Source organism: Magallana gigas, chromosome 6 (assembly GCF_963853765.1).
Source record: "Magallana gigas chromosome 6, xbMagGiga1.1, whole genome shotgun sequence".
NCBI lineage: Eukaryota > Metazoa > Mollusca > Bivalvia > Ostreida > Ostreidae > Magallana > Magallana gigas.
In genome coordinates this window covers 34062385-34082607 of record NC_088858.1, presented here as the reverse complement: position 1 = coordinate 34082607, position 20223 = coordinate 34062385, and the positions used below count along the sequence as shown (strand labels likewise).

The 20223-nt window shown below is 31.0% G+C and overlaps 2 protein-coding genes across 4 annotated transcripts; both read right to left on the bottom strand.

The window, feature by feature from the left end:
• Nucleotides 1–1176: 1176 nt before the first annotated feature.
• LOC105339577 (uncharacterized) lies at nucleotides 1177–3489 on the bottom strand. The gene is made up of 4 exons (XM_034470337.2): nucleotides 3329–3489; nucleotides 2357–2495; nucleotides 1752–1822; nucleotides 1177–1604 (listed from the first exon to the last, which is right to left on the bottom strand). Exons 1-4 carry the CDS (start codon nucleotides 3405–3407, stop codon nucleotides 1504–1506), a joined length of 390 nt encoding a protein of 129 aa, XP_034326228.2. The 5' UTR covers nucleotides 3408–3489; the 3' UTR covers nucleotides 1177–1503.
• A 7514-nt stretch (nucleotides 3490–11003) lies between these two features.
• Nucleotides 11004–19695, bottom strand: LOC105319951 (uncharacterized). Of its 3 annotated transcripts, none has more exons than XR_010714569.1 (4): nucleotides 13652–13807; nucleotides 12440–12578; nucleotides 11788–11858; nucleotides 11004–11563 (listed from the first exon to the last, which is right to left on the bottom strand). XR_010714569.1 is itself a non-coding variant. In XM_066087146.1 (4 exons), the coding sequence occupies exons 1-4, from the start codon at nucleotides 19602–19604 to the stop codon at nucleotides 11448–11450; spliced, it is 396 nt and encodes a 131-aa protein (XP_065943218.1). In that variant the 5' UTR covers nucleotides 19605–19695; the 3' UTR covers nucleotides 11004–11447. The 3 variants fall into 3 exon arrangements, 2 of the variants coding, with proteins under 2 accessions (XP_065943218.1, XP_034326229.2); XM_066087146.1 differs by lacking the exons at nucleotides 11788–11858; nucleotides 12440–12578; nucleotides 13652–13807 and adding exons at nucleotides 18138–18208; nucleotides 18801–18939; nucleotides 19535–19695; XM_034470338.2 differs by lacking the exons at nucleotides 11004–11563; nucleotides 11788–11858; nucleotides 12440–12578; nucleotides 13652–13807 and adding exons at nucleotides 17125–17813; nucleotides 18138–18208; nucleotides 18801–18939; nucleotides 19535–19695.
• Between the last annotated feature and the right edge of the window lie 528 nt (nucleotides 19696–20223).

The window sequence follows — 20223 nt, the reverse complement described above, 5'->3', positions numbered from 1 at the left end:
TAGGTCCGTGTTTGCCTTGCTCCTGCTTTGTATTTTTCCTTTGGACACTGTTTATTATCACCACATGTTTATTTTGATACAAACATAATCAGTATATAAATATATATATACACACATATATATATAATAAGAACAAACATTACAATAACTCTCAAATTGACATATACCTGCCCATAGTGAACGATAGTGTATATATATATATATATATATATATATATATATATATATATATATATATATATATATATATATATATATATATATATATATATATATATATATATATGCAATGTGTATCGTTCCGATCCTCTGAAATTGTCGTTTAACCGTATTCCACCTGTATCTCAAGCGACTGTGTAGTGCGCGGCCAGCGCGCTAGGTTCCGTTCGGCATCGAAAGCAAGATTTTTTGTCTTGCCTAGATGGTCGAGTGGGGAGCGCGGTGGCCGCTCACTGCTAGGAGAATAGGTTCCAGAGGTCGTGAGTTCAAGCCTCGGTCGGGGCGGAAGGTGGAGCTCCAACAAAAGTGAATTTCTCTGTGCTTTATATATATATATATATATATATATATATATATATATATATATATATATATATATACGTTATATAGAATTTATGAGCAAATATAGAAAGACATTTTACTTGACTTAAAATATATCGTGCATGCGTGGATTCCTGGACCTTTCCTACACCCTCTTAAAATTCATCACATTGATATCACTAAAATTCAGAAAAGGTCATAAACAACCTATCCTTCTAACTGTACCCACCTAATTCTAAATCCGCACATGTCATGATACCAATGATAATATTTTAAAATTTTTTTTGAACGGAAGATTTAAAGGAGCAGTGGGTCATAAAATGCAATAAAAATCGCACCGTTTGTAAAAGAGAGGAGTGTCCGACTTTAAATGCAGAGTGTCGAGTAACTAATTGATTCTAGTTTTATACAAAAAAACCTTTGTTCTTGTAACGTTAAAGTTGTTCTTTGGCAGGGTAATTAAGGATTTTAAAAAATAAGACGCAGTTTAAGAATATGATGGATTTTTATTAAATATTAAAAGGAAGATGTCAATTCAAATCAATCTATAAGTAGATAAACACAAAGCTGTACCGGGGTATACATATAAAATAAAAATACTTTTAACATGTACAAAATGGAAAGAGAGTTTAAAAATGTCGACATAACAAAGTTTATTTCATCTTTTCACTATGATATCGTTTTAAAATAATTCCATGTAATTATGAAACATCCTTATTGATTGGAAAAAAAAATCTCTTTCAAATACAAAGACCCTTGTTTTTGTTTTCATTCTTTCTCTAGGGTACATCTTATAAAATTTTCATCACAATAGTGAGGCATAAAACCAGGAAAATTATTTTGTTCTAATTAATGTCATATACACAACATTTGGGAGTTATCAATAAATGCATTTTTGATTGATTTTTTTTCTTTCTCCGCAAGTATTTACATCGGATGAACTTCATGGCTTTCCAATATTCTTCAGTATGGCGCGGGGCCTTGACCATATCCAGGGGATGGATAATTAGCGACTTGCACTTGTGGCTGTCCCGGATGAATCACTGTTCCCGGCTGCGCATTTTCTATAAAAGATTTAAAAAAAAGAATACTTGTTTTTCATACACACCCAGTAATGCAATGTAGCAAAGAAGATCAGTATATAATAGAGACGTTCAGAGGTCAAGTAAATGAGATGAGTGAAAGGAATATAACTAGGATCCAGTACTCACTCTTTTTGACGATAATCACGACTATTACGACGATTATCACGATAACGATGATAATCGGAACGATGATTGCACTGAAAGAAGAAAAATGAAACGTATAGGGATGAAAAGAAATAACTGTTAACTTTCAAGGTCGCTATGAAGGGTTGTCAAATACTGTACATTGCACAACGGGACATTTATTGAAAAAACGTTGTACCACACAAAATGAAAAGGAAACTATTCTCAGATTAATCTTCTCAGAAATTTACGCAGGATTTGAATCTAACTATTTTATCCTGTGTGGAAACAAAATTCATATGTATGAGTTTTAACATAAAAACAGTTTAGCGTTCACTTATACCACACACACACACACACACACACACACACACACACACACACACACACACACACACACACACACACACACACACACACACACACACACACACACACACACACACACACACACACACATCCACACCCACACACACACATATATATATATATATATATATATATATATATATATATATATATATATATATATATATACATACTTACATTTACATTTTGTTAATCTAACCTTGTCAGAAACTTGAGTATATGTAGAAACAACTACTTACGCAACGCTGACACAGACAGTGCCCGCACAGAAGTATCCCGTTGCACAACAAGTGGACAGATCTGTATCACAACAGTGATATCCTGATGGACAGTACAGCTGGAGCGATAAAAGGGTCCCGCATGCTTCTCCGAGCGCATCTTTAATCAATAAGAGCAAATTTACGAATCTTATAAATCCTTCCGTCCACTGTTAACAAAAGCTAAAGACATGTAATTTTAAGGTAGTCTGTTTAAGTATAATATCTTTTGCATAGATATATCAAATCTGACGGATCATTTTTCATCATGTTATTGTTTCAAAGAACCTTCAATCCTGAATTTTGATTTTGAACTTTAAATAGTTTTATAATAAATTGAAACTCGATTATTTTTTTATGATTATCTAGTTTGTTACATAATATGATATATAAAATAATGAAATCTTAATGTAACTATAGTCTAAAAAATGAAATCTAACGTTTTTTGAAAGTGAAAATAGAGATGTTATATTAAAAACCCTACTTACTTTAACAAATAATACTTCATTCATGAATAACGTTACAATAAATGAATTTATTAAATCAAACAGTCCTAATTTATTAATTCTTAATTCTTGAGTCTTTTAGAATCTTTGATAGCATAACATATGATTCAATCACCATGCATTTAATATCAAATTATAATTAATGATTTAATAAGAATTAGTGAATGAAATATTTGCTAGTAAATTAATATCCTTTGCGATCGACGTATAAGTTTATGTGTCATATATATGTCCCCACAAATAAAATTTTAAAATTTGCTTTTTGACAATTTTTTTCATACAAAAGCATAGATATATGATAAAAGCATGTTGATAATAAATTCATCTTTTTTGTTTTTGAAGATATTAAAACTTATTGGACGAAATAACAGATAAAATTCCAGTAAAGGGTCAAAAGATATACTTTAGCATAAATTTTTTTTAAAAAGTCAATACAGTTTCCACTTACCGCTGATTTCGAAGAAACATACGAAAAAAGCAAACGCAAAACATATGAAATAATTCTGAAAATCTGTAATCTTTGCCATGTCTAAGTGCAAAGAATCACAGTTGATGAATGACTTTAAACCGCGTGATTTGTAACTAGGCAGAAATATTATTTGGTATCTTATCGGACAATCTTAAACAAAGAATTTGAAACAGCCCGAAGAAGGGCATGACCGACCGTGCATGTTTGAACACGATGAAAAAATCAAAGTTAGCAAAGTTTAAAACTTTTAAGCTTAAAATATTTTAACTTTATATTCAAGTGTTGTATTATGTATAAATGTATTATGTAGTTTAATACTGATAGAATGTAGTAAAACTCCCCTATATCTTTATGTCTCTCAAATTGTTTTTAAAAAGTCCTTACATTTCTTAATGCAAAATTTATGAGAAGTATCTCTTAATGATTTAATTTGTTATGGCATTTGACTATAAACTTTTAATTTTAATTTATTATTGCATGAATTACATGGTATTTCATGTACCTTAGTGATCTAAAAATAATTAATCTTTTTACTCCATATTGGACAGCGTGTTAGAATTGCTCATATTTATTTAAAGATCTTGAATAAACCTGTTCATTATTTTAGTTTAAATAGACCGAGGTTTTTGATGTGAATCTAATTGAACTTAAGATACATAACAGTACAGGTATGGAAATACCAATTTAAGTTCATCTTGTATAGAGTTAACACACTCCTTTGGTTAGCTATATAAACGGGTAGATAACAAAAGGACCAAAAAAAAAACCTCTGCTTTTGTTAGCTAGAGAAACAGCTATAGAACAACATAAATGATATAGTAGTGCTTTAGTTAGTCTAAAGAAACATGTAGATAAAAAAGAAAAAAAAAAGAAAAATGATGTTTATCATTTATATTTTATTTTTTTCCATTAACGAAAAATAGTAAACGAAAATATGATTTAGTAAAATGTTTTAATAAGGAAACTGTTATGGTTTGTGTAATCATGTGATCATTTTAATATCATGAAATTAAGAGATATCTACAATGCTTAGTACTTAATACTCTTATTCAAATAATAAAAAATCAACTATTAGCTTTTGTCTTACAAATGACATTTAAATTCTCCCCGAATGAATTGTTTCAAGCTCAACTTAGATATTAGCATAACGACGTCTTATTTGAAGCAATCATTTAAGGCATAATCATGCTGCAGCCTGTTTAATGTAATGTAAAAGGTTGCAAATGTTTAGAATAACAACTATTTGCAATACAGTGACTGCAACATGATATTACTCTCTAAAATGAACATAAATTTTAATTTGTGCTGTTATAGTATTTGATATAATTTACATGTACTTTTACTTTCTTAGTCTTCTTCTTGCTGGTCAGCACAAAAAGCCGTCACTACAGATCTCCATGCTGGCCTGTTCTATGTAAATCTCTGGACCTGTCCCGATGTCCATTCGTTGTCTTTCATTTCTTCCTTTGGTCTTTTTCTCCTTCTCTTTCCAGTTGGTATCCATCACATTGCTACCCATGGGATGAAATATGGGTGCATTCTACATACACGTCAAATTCACTGTCATTTTTATCTTACTGAAATCCTTGGGTAGAGGGATGGTGTTAGTTCATATATAGAGATCTTGACAAAAACAAAATGATTTTTCGTTATCCTAAAAATCATATTCCAAATCGTTTTCTAATGATAAAATATGTGAAAATATACATAAAAGTGGTCAATTTCTTTCTCAGAGATTATCTATATTTTGACTCCTAACACGTACAATTTTGGAATACTTACAAAGTAATAAGATTTTATCTCTACTTTGAGAATATAGGAGATTCTAAAGTGTATTGTAAAACTTAGTGGCTTACACAACATTTGTGCAAAAAGAATCAAAATGGTTAAAATTCTTCGCGAAGTTTCAAAATTACAAAGTAATGAAACATAACAACTATTCTCTTCAGGAAAATCTATACTACTATATTAAAATGATAGATTAGAATTTTGTGGTTTAATACAGAGAAATCGGAAGAGTACTGTCATTTGTTTTATATATTTCAAACATTATTGGCACTTGAAGATTACCAATTTGTTTTTATTTTTTTTCAATCAAACTTCGCTAATTTAATAATCAATGAAAATTCCTTTAAAAAATCCGGAAGTCATATGGATTTTTCGGATTTTACAATCTTGCGCATGCGCATTACATTCACTCTAAATCACGGGAGGCTCTTTAGTTTTTGTTTCCACATTATCACATTTGCATGGATAAACTCAGAAACGATATTTCAAATATGTGTAAATTTTTATTGAAAATTTGTCATATATATATATATATATATATATATATATATATATATATATATATATATATATATATATATATATATATATATATATATATAAAAGAAGCACTAACAAACAAACAGCACCCGTTATCTATAGTGTCGGATCAAAAGATACACGGTTATAAGATAAGATATAAAAAAGCACTAAAAATAACCAACGACACGAACAATAAACCCGTCCCTTCTTCAGGACAACAAAATAAAAACTACACTAGATTTTATTTTGTTGTCCTGAAGAAGGGACGGGTCGTCCCGAAAATTTGACAATATTTTACTTTATTGTTCGTGTCGTTGGTTATTTTTAGCGCTTTTATATATATATATATAAGCGAGTGAAAAACGTTGCTGGAGAAATTGTTGAAATCTTCATTAATATGAATTAAATTTTTAGATGAAAGGTATTTACTGCCTCAAAATTGTTTATTATGTATAATTTGACTGTTATTTTCAATGCAGCTTCATTAATTTTCTCCAAAATCCTTTCGGAGCGATTCTGTAATTTTTTAACTGTGGTATAGGCCTGTACCGAGACACAGTTAGATAATTCTAACTAAGCAGAGTGTAGTGAAATTAATAGCATTATTGTAGGCTGAAAGCTTTGTTATGTAAATGGCAACAATACGGTGTGTCGATGTATTTATTTCGTAAATGTCCGATATCATAAACAATGTCAACCCGTGCATGCACGGGTCAAAGTCTAGTTGAAATTAATAAAACATATTTCTGTTACTTAACAATAGTAGGTGAAACTTGGATGGGGTTCGTTTTCAGTCGTAAAGAAAGTACAGAACAGTAAGTTCTTTTGCGTATCATTCGATATAAATACTGAGTATTGTCCTGATTGTCTAATAAATGGGCGCATAGATTTGTTTTTGGTTATTGTTTTCGCCCTATACGTTCTATTATTATTAAGGTCTTCCGTTTCAAACGGAAGACCTTATTGTTTTCGTACTGTTTCTTCTTCTTATTTTTTTCCACAAATTTTGTGCACGCGATTTCTCAGAAACTATTTGGCCGAATTTGACAATTTTTTCACAGTTGATTGCCAGAGGTCATAATTCTAGTTTTTTGTTGTTGAAATTTTGAAATCATCACTTCCGGTACCGAGTTACGGCGGATTTTCTATTTTTTACGACCTATTTTGTGCAGAGCTGATCTCGGAAACTATTAGAGATATGAATACGAAATTTTCAGGATAGGTAGTCTATAGTTTGAAGTTGTGCACTATTATGTTGTTTTACACTAGTGACGCCAATTCTTGGAGTTCGCCGCGGCACGAAAATTGGGTCCGAATTTTCATTCAAAATTTTCATACGTTTTGATCTGTATCTTTTTATCAGTTGATATTTTGTTAAATAATATATAACAAAATTGGTGGAAAATCAAAAGTTCTTTCCAATAAAATCAAGAAAAAAGGGGCTGGCCCCTTTAATTAGGGACCATGAGACTCGTAAAGTCTATTACGAATAACTTGAAAACGATAAATATTTTGTTATGCATTATAGAATCAAAGTTGTTGAACACTACATTTACGTTTTGAAAAAAGTCATCGTCAGGCCCATGTTTGACGTAATTAGGGATTTTAATCATTATCTTAAATTTTTTTTTTGGGGGGGGGGTGCTAATTTTGAAATTGTATCGATATTTCATGGTATCATTTAAAATAAAAAAAATCGAACGGAAGACCTACTCGTTACTCGTAACGAGGTCGTATCTAGTTATTTTTTCCCCAAATTTTGTGCACGCGATTTCTCAAAAACTACTCAACCGATCTCGGCAATTTTTCCAAAGATGATGAGACATTATCGAAATTTTATATGTTTTTGATTTTTTTGTCGTCGTCACTTCCGGTTCGGATATACGGTAGATTTTGTAATTTTTTACGACCAATTTTGTGCAGAGCTGATCTCAGAAACTATTAGAGATATGACTTTCATATTTTCAAAATAGGTAGGCCATGGTTTGAAGTTATGCACGATATAGTTGTTTTGTACCTGTGGCGCTATTCCTTGGAGCTCGCTTACGCACGAAAATGGGTCCGAATTTTCATTCAAAATGTTCATACGTTTTGATTAGTATCTTTTTATAGGTTGATATTTTGTTAAGACATATAGAACAAAAGTAGTAGAAAATTAAAAGTTCTGTTCAACAAAATCAAGAAAAAGGGGCTGATCCCTTTATCTAGGGACCAAGAAACTAGTAAAGTTTATTACGAATAACTTCAAAACGATAAATATTTGTTATGCATTATAGAATCAAAGTTGTTGATCGCTACAATATCTGTTTGAAGAAGTCATCTTCAGGCCCATGTTTGACGTAATTAGGGAATTTTTTTCATTATCTTTAATTTTTTTTTGGGGGGGGGGTGTTAATTTTGAAATTGTATCGATATTTCATGGTATCAATTAAATTTTCGGCCCATTTCGACCATTTTTCACAGATGATTGCCAGAGGTCATAATTCTAGAAGTTTTTTTTAAATTTTGAAATTGTCACTTCCGGTTCCGATTAACGGCCGAATTAGTAAGTTTTGACGACCAATTTTGTTCAGAAATAAACTCAGAGACTATTTGAGATATGAATATGAAATTTTCAGTATAGGTAGACCATAGTTCGAAGGTGTGCAGATTGTAGTTTTTTGGTGCCAGTGGCGCCATTTTTTTGAGCTCGCCAAGGCTCGAAAATTTGGTACGAATTTTGAATCAAAATTTTCATACGTTTTGATATCTATCTTTTTATGAGTTGATATTTTGTGTAGACATATATAATTAAAGTGGTAGAGAATTAAAAGTTCTTTCCAACAAAATCAAGAAATAGGTGCTAGCCCCTTAAATTAGGGGCCAAGACACTCGTAAACTCTATTACAAATAACTTTAAAACGATAAAGATTATGTAATGCATTAAAGAAGCAAAGTTGTTGATCGTTACAATATTTATTAGGTGAAATCATTGCCACGCCCATTTATTACGAAATTAGGGATTTTTAGGGGCCAGAGTACTTAAGCTTGGACGCAATATATCTAAAGAAGGAGACATATTTTGTTAAGCATTGTAGAAGAGAAAATGTTTGCATTGATGATTCTAATCGATTCCATTAATCAAAACACCAATGTCTGTGCCCATTAAAGATCTAGAGGGCTGGCCCCTAAAATATTCAATCATTTGTATCTCAAAATTGATCAGCAATTTTACATAGGTGTAAGAACAAAAAATGTTAGTATTTGTGAGACCTTTCAAATGAACTCAAGAAAAAGGGGATAGCCCCTTAAAAGTAGGGGCCAAGACACTCGTAAACTCTATTACAGATAACTTAAAAATGATCAAGATTTTGTAATGCATTATAGAAGCAAAGTTGTTGATCGTAACAATATATACCAGAAAAAACCATCGCCACGCCCATTTATTACGTAATTAGGGATTTTTAGGGGCCAAAGTACTAAAACTTTGACACAATATATCTAGAGAAGGAGACATATTTTGTTAAGCATTGTAGAAAAGAAGATATCTGTATTGATGATTCTAACCGATTCCATTAATCACAACACCAATTTCTGTGCCCATTAAGGATCTAGAGGGCTGGCCCCTAAAATATTACATCATTTGTATCTAAAAAATGAACAACAATTCTAGATAAGTGTAAGAACAAAAAATGTTATTATTCGTGAGACCTTCCGAATGAACTCAAGAAAAAATGCTAGCCCTTAAATTAAAGGCCAAGACACTCGTAAAGTCTATTACACATACCTTAAGAACGATCAAGATTTTTTTAATGCATTATAGAAACAAAGTTGTTGCTCGTAACAATATCAGTTTGTAAAACTCATTTCCAAACCATGTGATGACGTAATTAGGGATTTTAGGGGACTTAAATCTTTAATGTGCTGTATGTGAAAAAGCAAAACTCTTTGTTAAGCATTTTAAAGGATATTGACAATCGTATACATTATATGAAAGGGGGGAATTGTGAAATTTCATTGATATTTTAATCGTATCATTTAAAAATTGAACGGAAGACCTACTCGTTACTCGTAACTCGTATATATATATATATATATATATATATATATATATATATATATATATATATATATATATATATATATATGAGAGAGACAGACAGACAGGGAGTTTTGTAAGCAGTTATTAATGTTGATTACTGAATAGCCTTCAGGTAGAAAATGAGACAAGACACACTCATTTTTTTTTTTAACAAACAGGATCTAGCCCAGTGCAAAATTCTAAAACGTTTGTCTGGTGTAATAATCACAAATAGCAACCAAATTAAGTATTATGCAGATAAACCGGATAAGTACTAATTACAGCCATGTTTCATGTCTAATTTAAAAATCAAAGTTAATAGTCTCCGTGGGAACGGAAATAGATTGCAGAAAATAACAGGATATAACTAAACAAATAAAGGTAAGTTTATCATGGAGTCAGCAAAAAAACCCAACCCCAAACCACCCCAAAAAAACTCCCCAAAAACACAACTATGGGACTGTAGTTAATAGTATACATGTTGAAGGCATAGGCTAACAAAACGGTGGTTAAATCTAAATTAATATTATTTTATTTTGAAAATGATACAGACATTATCTTTATATTTTTTTTTTTATTAAAATTGAAAAATATTTGATTTTTAAACCGGCGTTAAGTTAAATACAAAACGATATCTATCGCACACCATTGATTCATGTTATTAATTTTTAAAAGTGGGAAGGTGGTGGGGGGTTTATAAACACAACCCAGGAGCCGCGCGGATTAATTGTTGATCTGAGAGACTAGGGGAAACTGTAACGAGAAAACATGGAACTTCTAGTCAAATGTGTCGTTCTTTGTGGTCTGTTCATAGCAGGTAGGACATCTGTAGAATTTTCAAAACCTTTTAATTAATTGCATTTATAAATTATTGCCGTCGCATAGGTTCATGTTTTCTATCTTTTGGACAATAAGCTCCTCATATAAAGGTCTTGAAGAAAAAGAAACATTCACTAGATACGATCGTAAAATATTCAATCATGTTTATCTAAAAAATGAACAGCAATTTTAGATAGGCCTAAAAACAAAAAATGTCGGTATCCTTGAGAACTTTCGAATGAATTTAAGAAAAAGGGGCTGTCTCATTCAATCAGGGGCCAAGATACTCGTAAAGTTTTTTACACATACCTCAAAAACGATCAAGATTTTATAATATATTATAGACAGAAAGTTGTTGATCGTAACAATATCAGTTAGTAAAACTCATTGCCACATCCATTGATGACGTAATTAGGGATCTTAGAGGACTTTAATCTTAAATCTTTATTGTGCATTTTAACTGCATTTAACAATTAATTCGTTTTTATTTAAGTCTTTGACGTTTTATGAGTACCGTTAAGGCAAACATGACATAAATCAATTCTTATATTTTAATATAAAAACCAACATTCTAAAAGTTACAAATAATTAACAGATTACAAAGTACAATTATCTCTCTTTATCAACGATTATAAGCACAACCTGTTAATGTTTTGCTCTGTCATAGATGTCAAGAAAAATGAATCTTTTAAATTGAAGGAATTGGATGATCTTCAGAACATTAATACCATTCATCTGTAAATTTCAAATATCATTTTTTCTAGCCATACACTATCAAAATATAAACACCCCCCCCCCCCCATTTTATATGATTTTAAAACCGTTCTGTAGAAATCTTACGTTTTCAAAAGATTTAAAAAGTTTAGAGTCAATAACTATTATCTAGTCTCTTTAAACTTGTTTCTTTCTTTAGTAAGGCGCGGGACCTTGGTTGTATCCTGGGGTTGGATTACCGTAACCGGGGGGTTGATTGCCTATGCCTTGTTGCTGTCCTGGCTGGATCACTACCCCCTGGCGAGCATTGTCTGTAACGTTTGAAATATGAATATATATATATATATATATATATATATATATATATATATATATATATATATATTTATATGTATGTATGTATGTATGTATGTATGTTTGTATGCATAAGTCTTACAAAAGAGAAAAGCTGTTTGCAATTGAATACGAATTCAAATGATAAATTTAATTAAATAAGACGAATGGGTAAAAAAAGAAAACCCGGATTTGAACTCACTCTTTTTGACGATTATCACAACAATGACTACGATTATCACGATAACGATGATGATAGGAACTATGATCACTCTGAAATGGAAACAACAAATTGATTGGAAAAGAGAGAGGGTGGACTTACACAACAAATTAACCACAAACTCCAATATACAGAGACTATAAAACCATATCGTTTGTTTGATTCATATTTTTTGTTCCTATAAACTGCTGGTGTGGATGAGGTTATTTTTATTTGAGCTTTGAAAACATATTAAACATTTTATACAATCACCAATTTTAACAATTTTCACTAACGGTGTAAACTGAAATGGGACCTCAGAACAAATAAACACCCATACTCCGAAAAGAAAACCCAATTTCATTTGTTTCTTACAAAACCTTATTGTTCAGAATGGTTTTTACTTGTATGGCGTTTAGCCTTACTTAGGATAAGGTTTCCAGTAAAATCAATTGATTGCATTAAAAAACCAAATCTTCAGGAACATCAGTTTAAAATTTTTTTTAAGCGGAAAACTATAATTATCCGGCCCCAAGTGAAATGGATCGAGGGAATTGGTCTAAAGGGTATCTTGGGATTTAAATTTTTACCCGAGCAATCCCCACCATAACTGACATAAAAATACCATGTTGGAACATTATAAGATATTACGTACGCAATGCTGATACAGCTTGTGCCCGCACAAATATATCCCGTTGCACAACAACTGGACAGATCTGCATCACAACAGTGATATCCTGATGGACAGTACAGCTGGATCGATAAAAGGGTCCCGCACGCTTCTCCGAGCGCATCTTTAATCAATGAGAGCAAATTAACGAATCTTATAGATCCTTCCGTCCACTGTTAACAAAATCTTAGGACATGTAATTTTAAGGTAGTATGTGTAAGTACAATATATATCAAATCAGACGGATCAGATTTCATCATGTTATTGTTTCAAACAACCTTCAATCCTGACCAAATAACTTTATTTGTGCCCGAATCACGTGTATTTCTCTTCCAAGGCTGATGCTGAAGGGTCAGATAAATATTGAATTTTGATTTTGAACTTCAAATAGTTTTATAATAAAATGAAACTCGATTATTTTTTTTATGATTATCTAGTTTGTTACATAATATGATATATAAAATAATTAAGTCTTAATGTAACTATAGTCCAAAAAATGAAATCTAACGTTTTTTGAAAGTGAAAATAGAGATGTTATATTTAAAACCCTACTTACTTTAACAAATAATACTTCATTCATGAATAATATATAACGTTACAATTAATGAATTTATTAAATCAAAACAGTCCTAATTTATTAATTCTTAATTCTTGAGTCTTTTAGAATCTTTGATAGTATAACATATGATTCAATCACAATGCAGTTAATATCAAATTAGAATTATAATTTAAGAAGAATTAGTGAATGAAAAATTTACTAGTAATTTAAAATTCTTTGCGATCGACGTATAAATTTATGCGTTATATGTATGTCCCCACAAATAGAATTTTAAAATTTGCTTTTTGACAATTTTTTTCGTACAAAAGCATAGATACATGTCTATGATAAAAGCATGTTGATAATAAATTTATCTTTTTTGTTTTTGGAGATATTAAAACTTATTGGACGAAATAACAGTAAAAATTCCAGAAAAGGGTCAAAAGATATACTTTTCACTCATTTCAGTTATATGTAGCATTCAACAAATGAACGGCGCACAATATGATTATCGCCAACTGCCTTAATGATACATCTCTCACTAAAACGTTTTCTTGAACAGTGTAAAGATCCCATGTATTAAATGACAAATGACTACCTATCAGCAAAAAAAAAAAGTTGAATAGTCAATATGCAATACATTCTTAGTTTCCACTTACCGCTGATTTGGAAGAAACATACGAAAAAAGCAAACGCAAAACATATGAAATAATTCTGAAAATCTGTAATCTTTGCCATGTCTCAGTGCAAAGAATATTAATCACAGTTGATGAATGACTTTAAACCGCGTGATTTGTAACTAGGAAGAAATATTATATAGTATCTTATCGGGAAATCTTAAAAAGGAATTTGAAACAGCCCGAAGAAGGGCATGACCGACCGTGCATGTTTGAACACGATGAAAAAAATCAAAGTTAGCAAAGTTATATATCTTTTAAACTTAAAATATTTTAACTTTATATTCAAGTATTGTATTATGTATAAATGTATTATTTAGTTTAATACTGATACAATGTAATAAAATTTCCCCATAATATTTATGTCTCTCATATTGTTTTTAAAAAGTCCTTACATTTCTTAATGCAAAATTTATGAGAAGTGAATCGAATTGTATTTAAGATACGTAACAGTACAGGTATGGAAATACCAATTTGGGTACATCTTGTATAGAGTTAACACACTCCTTTGGTTAACTATAGAAATGGGTAGATAACAAAAGGACAAATATAAAACACTGCTTTTGTTAGCTAGAGAAACAGCTAGAGAAGAACATAAATGATATAGGAGTGCTTTAGTTAGTCTAAAGAAACATGTAAATAATAAAAACAAATAGAGAAATGATGTTTATCATTTATCACTTATATTTTATTTTTTTTCCATTAACAAAAAATAGTAAATGAAAATATGTTTTAGTTAATTGTTGAAATAAGGAAATTGTTTAAATAAGGAAACTGTTATGGTTTGTGTAATCATGTGATGATTTTAATATAATGAAATCAAGAGATATCTACAATGCTTAGCACACAATACTCTTATTTAAATAATAAAAAATCAACTATCAGCTTTTGTCTTACAAATGACATTTAAATTCTCCCCGAATGAATTATTTCTAGCTCAACTTAGATATTAGCATAATGACGTTTTATTTGAAGCAATTGTTTAAGGCATAATCATAAATGAACATATGAACATAAATTTTATTTTGTGCTGTTACAGTATTTGATATAATTTCCATGTACTTTTACTTCCTTAGTTTTCTTCTTGCTGGTCAGCACAAAAAGCCATCACCACATATCTCCATGCTGACCTGTTCTATGCCAATCTCTGGACCTGTCCCCATGTCCATTCGTTGTCATTCATTTCTTCCTTTGGTCATTTTCTCCTTCTCTTTCCAGTTGGTATCCATCTCATTGCTACTCATGGGATGAAAGATGGGTGCATTCTACATACACGTCAAATTCACTGTCATTTTTATCTTACTTAAAGCATTGGATAGAGGGATGGTGTTAGTTCATATATAGAGATCTTGACAAAAAAAATGGTCATTTGTTATCCTCAAAATGATATTCCAAATTATTTTCTAATGTAAAATATGTGAAAATATACATAAGAGTGGTCAATTTCTTTCTCAGAAATTATCTATATTTTGACTCCAAACACGTTCAATTTTCTAATACTTACAAAGTAATAAGATTTTATCTCTACTTTAAGAATAGAGGAGATTCTAAGGTGCATTGTAAAACTTACTAAGGTACACGACCTTGGTGCAAAAAGAAACGGTTAAAATTGTTTACGAAGTTTCAAAATTACAAAGTAATGAAACATAAGAACTATTCTCTTCAGGAAAATCTATACCACTATATTAAAATAATAGATTCGAATTTTTGGGCTTTAATACAGAGAAATCAGAAGAGTACTGTCATTTGTTTTATATATTTCAAACATTATTGGTTCTTGAAGATTACCAATTTGTTTTTATTTTTTCTTAATCAAACTTCGCTAATTAATAATCAACGAAAATTCCTTTAAACAATCCGGAAATCATATGGATTTTTTGGATTTTACAATCTTGTGCATGCGCATTACATTCACGCTAAATCATGGGAGGCTCTTTAGTTTTTGTTTCCACAGTATCACATTTGCATGGATAAACTCAGAAACGATATTACAAATGTGTGTAAATTTTCATTGAAAATTTGTCATATATATATATATATTCTGTTCATCAAAGGAATACGGGAGATAACACTAACTCAGTGCATTTAATATGAAAAATCCCGATAGTTCCGAATGTGAACTCGAAGCGAGTGAAAAACGTTGCTGGAGAAAGTGTTGAGATCTTCATTAATATGAATTAAATTTTTAGATGAAAGGTACATGTATTTACAGCCTCAAAATGGTTTATTATGTATAATTTGATTGTTATTTTCAATGCAGCTTCATTAATTTCTCCAAATTTTTTTGCTACATTACGGGTATATGGGAGGTATTTTAACTGTGGTATAGGCTTGTCCCGAGACACAGTTAAATTATTCTAACTAAGCAGAGTGTAGTGAAATTAATAGCATTATTGTAGGCTGAAAGCTTTGTTATGTAAATAGCAACAATACGGTGTGTCGATGTATTTATTTCGTAAATGTCCGATATCATATACAATGTCAACCCGTGCACGCACGGGTCAAAGTGTAGTTGAAATTAATGAAACGTATTACTGTTACTTAACAATAGTAGGTTAAACTTGGATGGGGTTCGTTTTCAGTCGTAAAGAAAGTACAGAACAGCAAGTTCTCTTGCGTATCATTCAATATAAATACTGAGTATTGTCCTGATTTGTGGAATAAATGGGCGCATAGATTTGTTTTTGGTTCTTGTTTACGCCCTATACGTTCTATTATTATTATTCTGCTTTCTATAATATTTTATTTTGTTTAAACGTCTCTGATTAATTTCAGGATATTGTTGACGCCTGCCGTACTGATGATTATAATGCAATGGGGACGGTGTGACAAAGTGTCTGGGTATCCAGGTCTGAAAATATTCAGAGAGGATTATAAAGTATCGATGAAACCTGTCTGGCTGTTTGATTTGTTGTAAGAGGCAGCTCTAGAAAGGATACACGAAAGAGCTTATCAACTTACAAAAATGCATTGTATGATTTGATCATGCTTCTTCATTTCATACGATTCAAGAAGATGAATTTAAGAAATATCCGTTATCATAGTCTTTAACATTTTTAAACATTTATTTCCAGAAAATACTCGTGCATGTATATCACTAACCTAACAACCTTAGTTTTAGATCATTGAGTGGTTGCTTTTGATGTTCAGTTAAAATATGATCAAAATAAAGATCATGATGAATAAATCTTGCTGAGAAAGCACGGGTTATTTCGAAGATGTTGTTCTGAACGAAGTCTTTAAGCTACCCAGTAGCGGGATCTACGCATTTGATAAGACAATTCTTGCATTGCAATCTTGAAATACCAGTTAAAGTCCATTGACTATGTGCATTGATGCACATTATAAAACATGAATAAAATAAAGGAAGCAAAATAAAACAAGAAGAGAGTGATTACATTGTTTTGACTTTTAAGTTGAAAAATTAATATGTCTCATAAGTAAACGTTTTCGGGTTGAAAACTATAAAATCCTTTCATAGTCCCCTTTACTCAGCTTGTTTTTCCAACTAATAAAAAGATGTTCAAATATGTTTTAATGCATTTTAACAGTATCTACCATTTAATTCATTTTTATTTAAGTCTTTGACGTTTATGAGTACCGTTAAGGCAAACATGACATAAAATAATTCTTATATTCTATAAAGAAAACCAACATTCTAAAAGTTACAAATAATTAAGTCAAGTAAACTTCAGATCCAGATTACAAGGTACAATTATCTCTCTTTATCAACGATTATAAGCACAACCTGTTAAAGTTTTGCTCAGTCATTGATGCCAAGAAAAATGAATCTTTTAAATTGAAGGAATTGGATGATCTTCAGAACATTAATACCATTCATGTATAAATTTCAAATATTATTTTTTCAAGCCATACACAATCAAAATGTAAACACCCCCCCCCCCCCCACACACACACACAAATTATATGATTTTAAAACCGTTCTGTAGAAATCTTGCGTTTTCAAAAGCTTTAAATAGTTTAGAGTCAAGAACGATTATCTAGTCCCTTTAAACTTGTTTCTTTCTTTAGTAAGGCGGCGGACCTTGGTTGTATCCTGGGGTTGGATTACCGTAACCGGGGGGTGGATTGCCCATGCCTTGTTGTTGTCCTGGCTGGATCACGACCCCCTGACGAGCATTGTCTGTAACGTTTGAAATATGATTATATATATATATAGATAGATAGATAGATAGATAGATAGATAGATAGATAGAGATATATATATATATATATATATATATATATATATATATATATATATATATATATATTTATATATATATATTTATATAGATATATATAGATATATGTATGTATGTATGTATGTATGTATGTATGTATGTATGTATGTATGTATAAGTCTTACAAAAGAGAAAAGCTGTTTGCAATTGAATACGAATTCAAATGATAAATTTAATTAAATAAGACGAATGGGTAAAAAAAGAAAACCCGGATTTGAACTCACTCTTTTTGACGATTATCACAACAATGACTACGATTATCACGATAACGATGATGATAGGAACTATGATCACTCTGAAATGGAAACAACAAATGGATTTGAACAGAGAGAGGGTGGACATACACACCAAATTAACCACAAACTCCAATATACACAGACTATCAAAACTATATCGTTTGTTTGATTCATATTTTGTGATCCTATAAACTGCTGGTGTGGATGAGGTTATTTTAATTTGAGCTGCGATCATGTTCTTTGAGAACATATTAAATATTTTATACAATCACAAATCTTAACAATTTTACTGACGGTGTAAACTGAAACGGAACCTCTGAACAAATAAACACCCATACTCCGAAAAGAAAACCCGATTTCATTTGTTTCTTACAAAACCTTATTGTTCAGAATTGGTTTTACTTGTATGGCGTTTAGCTACTTAAGGATAAGGTTTCCAGTAAAATCAATTGATTGCATTAAAAAACCAATTTTTCAAGAACATCAGTGTAAAAAATTTTTAAGCGGAAAGCTATAATAATCCGGCCCCAAGTGAAATGGATCGAGGGAATTGGTCTAAAGGGTATCTTGGGATTTAAATTTTTACCCGAGCAATCCCCACCATAACTGACATAAAAATACCATGTTGGAACATTTTAAGATATTACGTACGCAATGCTGATACAGCTTGAGCCCGCACAAATATATCCTGTTGCACAACAAGTGTACAGATCTTTATCACAACAGTGGTAACCTGTTAGACAATACAACTGGACCGATAAGAAGGTCCCGCACGCTTCTCCGGCCGCATCTATATTTATAAACAAAAAATTAATATCAAAAGAGCAAAATTCATGGAAAAAAGGGAACATTATACTGCATATGGGGCAAACAAAGCCGAGAAAATTAGTAGGAAAATTCAATATTCTCCAAGGTTCTCTCCAGTGAACAATTCTAAATCCCTGTAATTGTATAGCAATTGGCAACTGAGTGCTTAAAACGGTTTATCAAGCCCAATCGTCAGCATCAAAACACAGGGCACTAATTTATTTTTAAAAAATCAAAAGCAACAATTTCGCCTTGTCAAACCCGAAGCATTTGTCAAACCAACACTTTGCCACATAAATGCAGAAAGCTCTATTGTTCTAAAAGAACAAAATCAAAACAATATTTCTACGTTTCTAAGAAGAATAAAATGGAATAAAAGAAAAAGCAAAAAAAGGACATGTTGATTTAAATATTTTTTCCGTATCTGTACATATTATGCCCTTTATTCAGAAAAGTATAACCCCTTAAACAAAAAAAAATTGTCAAAATTTTATTTCATGTAAACTCTCAGATAATCATGTAGAACTAGCTATATATTTGCTATTAAAACATTTTTTACAAAACGAGTTCCAACTTACCACTTAATTCGATTAAATTCACGAAAAACAATAATGCAAAACACTCAAAAATTTCAGCAATTCTCGCCATGTCTTAGTGCACAGAGAATCGATTTTGAAATGACACGTCTTGTGTTAACCAAGTGGGAAGAGGGAAAACCAGAACAGAACACAAAATTACTGCAAAATACTAAGACCTAGATTCATGACTTGACTCAACATGTTAGATTTGATTCAGGTCTTAAGATTTGATAGAGAATGTTATTAGTATTGTTCAAACGGTAAACGCCACTACAAATTTAAAGAATTCTTTATACCCGCACTTTCTAAAGAAAGTTCGGGTATATTGTTGTTACTCTGTTCCGTCCGTCCGTCCATCCGTCCGTCCGTCTGTCACGTTTTACTTTCTCAAACTGCTCTTACATCTTATAAACCAGCAATCTGAACTCTTAGAGTTTGATTTGGGGTGTCATGTTGTTTTGTAAAAAGGTTTCAAAAATTCTCTGGTAGTCCTGGGGGTCAAATAATTGGTAAAAAATGACGTTTTTTCACGAAAAACCTTCTTCCTCGAACTCCTCCTACATTTTCAATAGTAGATAAATCATCTCTTGGAATTTATTTTAGGGTATCCTATAGATGCGCAATAAGGTTTCGGAATTTTCAATTTTGTCCTAGGGGTCAATTAATTGCTAAAAAATGACGTTTTTTTT

What these genes read in the sequence shown, in the direction of transcription:
- LOC105319951 (XM_066087146.1), bottom strand. Translation starts at nt 19,604, where the DNA reads ATGGCGAGAATTGCTGAAATTTTTGAGTGTTTTGCATTATTGTTTTTC. An exon ending in GAATTTAATCGAATTAAGTG is followed by an intron (nt 18,940 to 19,534) that starts GTAAGTTGGAAC and finishes TTATAAATATAG; the next exon opens with ATGCGGCCGGAGAAGCGTGC. An exon ending in TGTGATAATCGTCAAAAAGA is followed by an intron (nt 11,564 to 18,137) that starts GTGAGTTCAAAT and finishes CAAACGTTACAG; the next exon opens with ACAATGCTCGCCAGGGGGTA.
- LOC105339577 (XM_034470337.2), bottom strand. Translation starts at nt 3,407, where the DNA reads ATGGCAAAGATTACAGATTTTCAGAATTATTTCATATGTTTTGCGTTT. An exon ending in ATGTTTCTTCGAAATCAGCG is followed by an intron (nt 2,496 to 3,328) that starts GTAAGTGGAAAC and finishes TATTGATTAAAG; the next exon opens with ATGCGCTCGGAGAAGCATGC. An exon ending in CGTGATTATCGTCAAAAAGA is followed by an intron (nt 1,605 to 1,751) that starts GTGAGTACTGGA and finishes AATCTTTTATAG; the next exon opens with AAAATGCGCAGCCGGGAACA.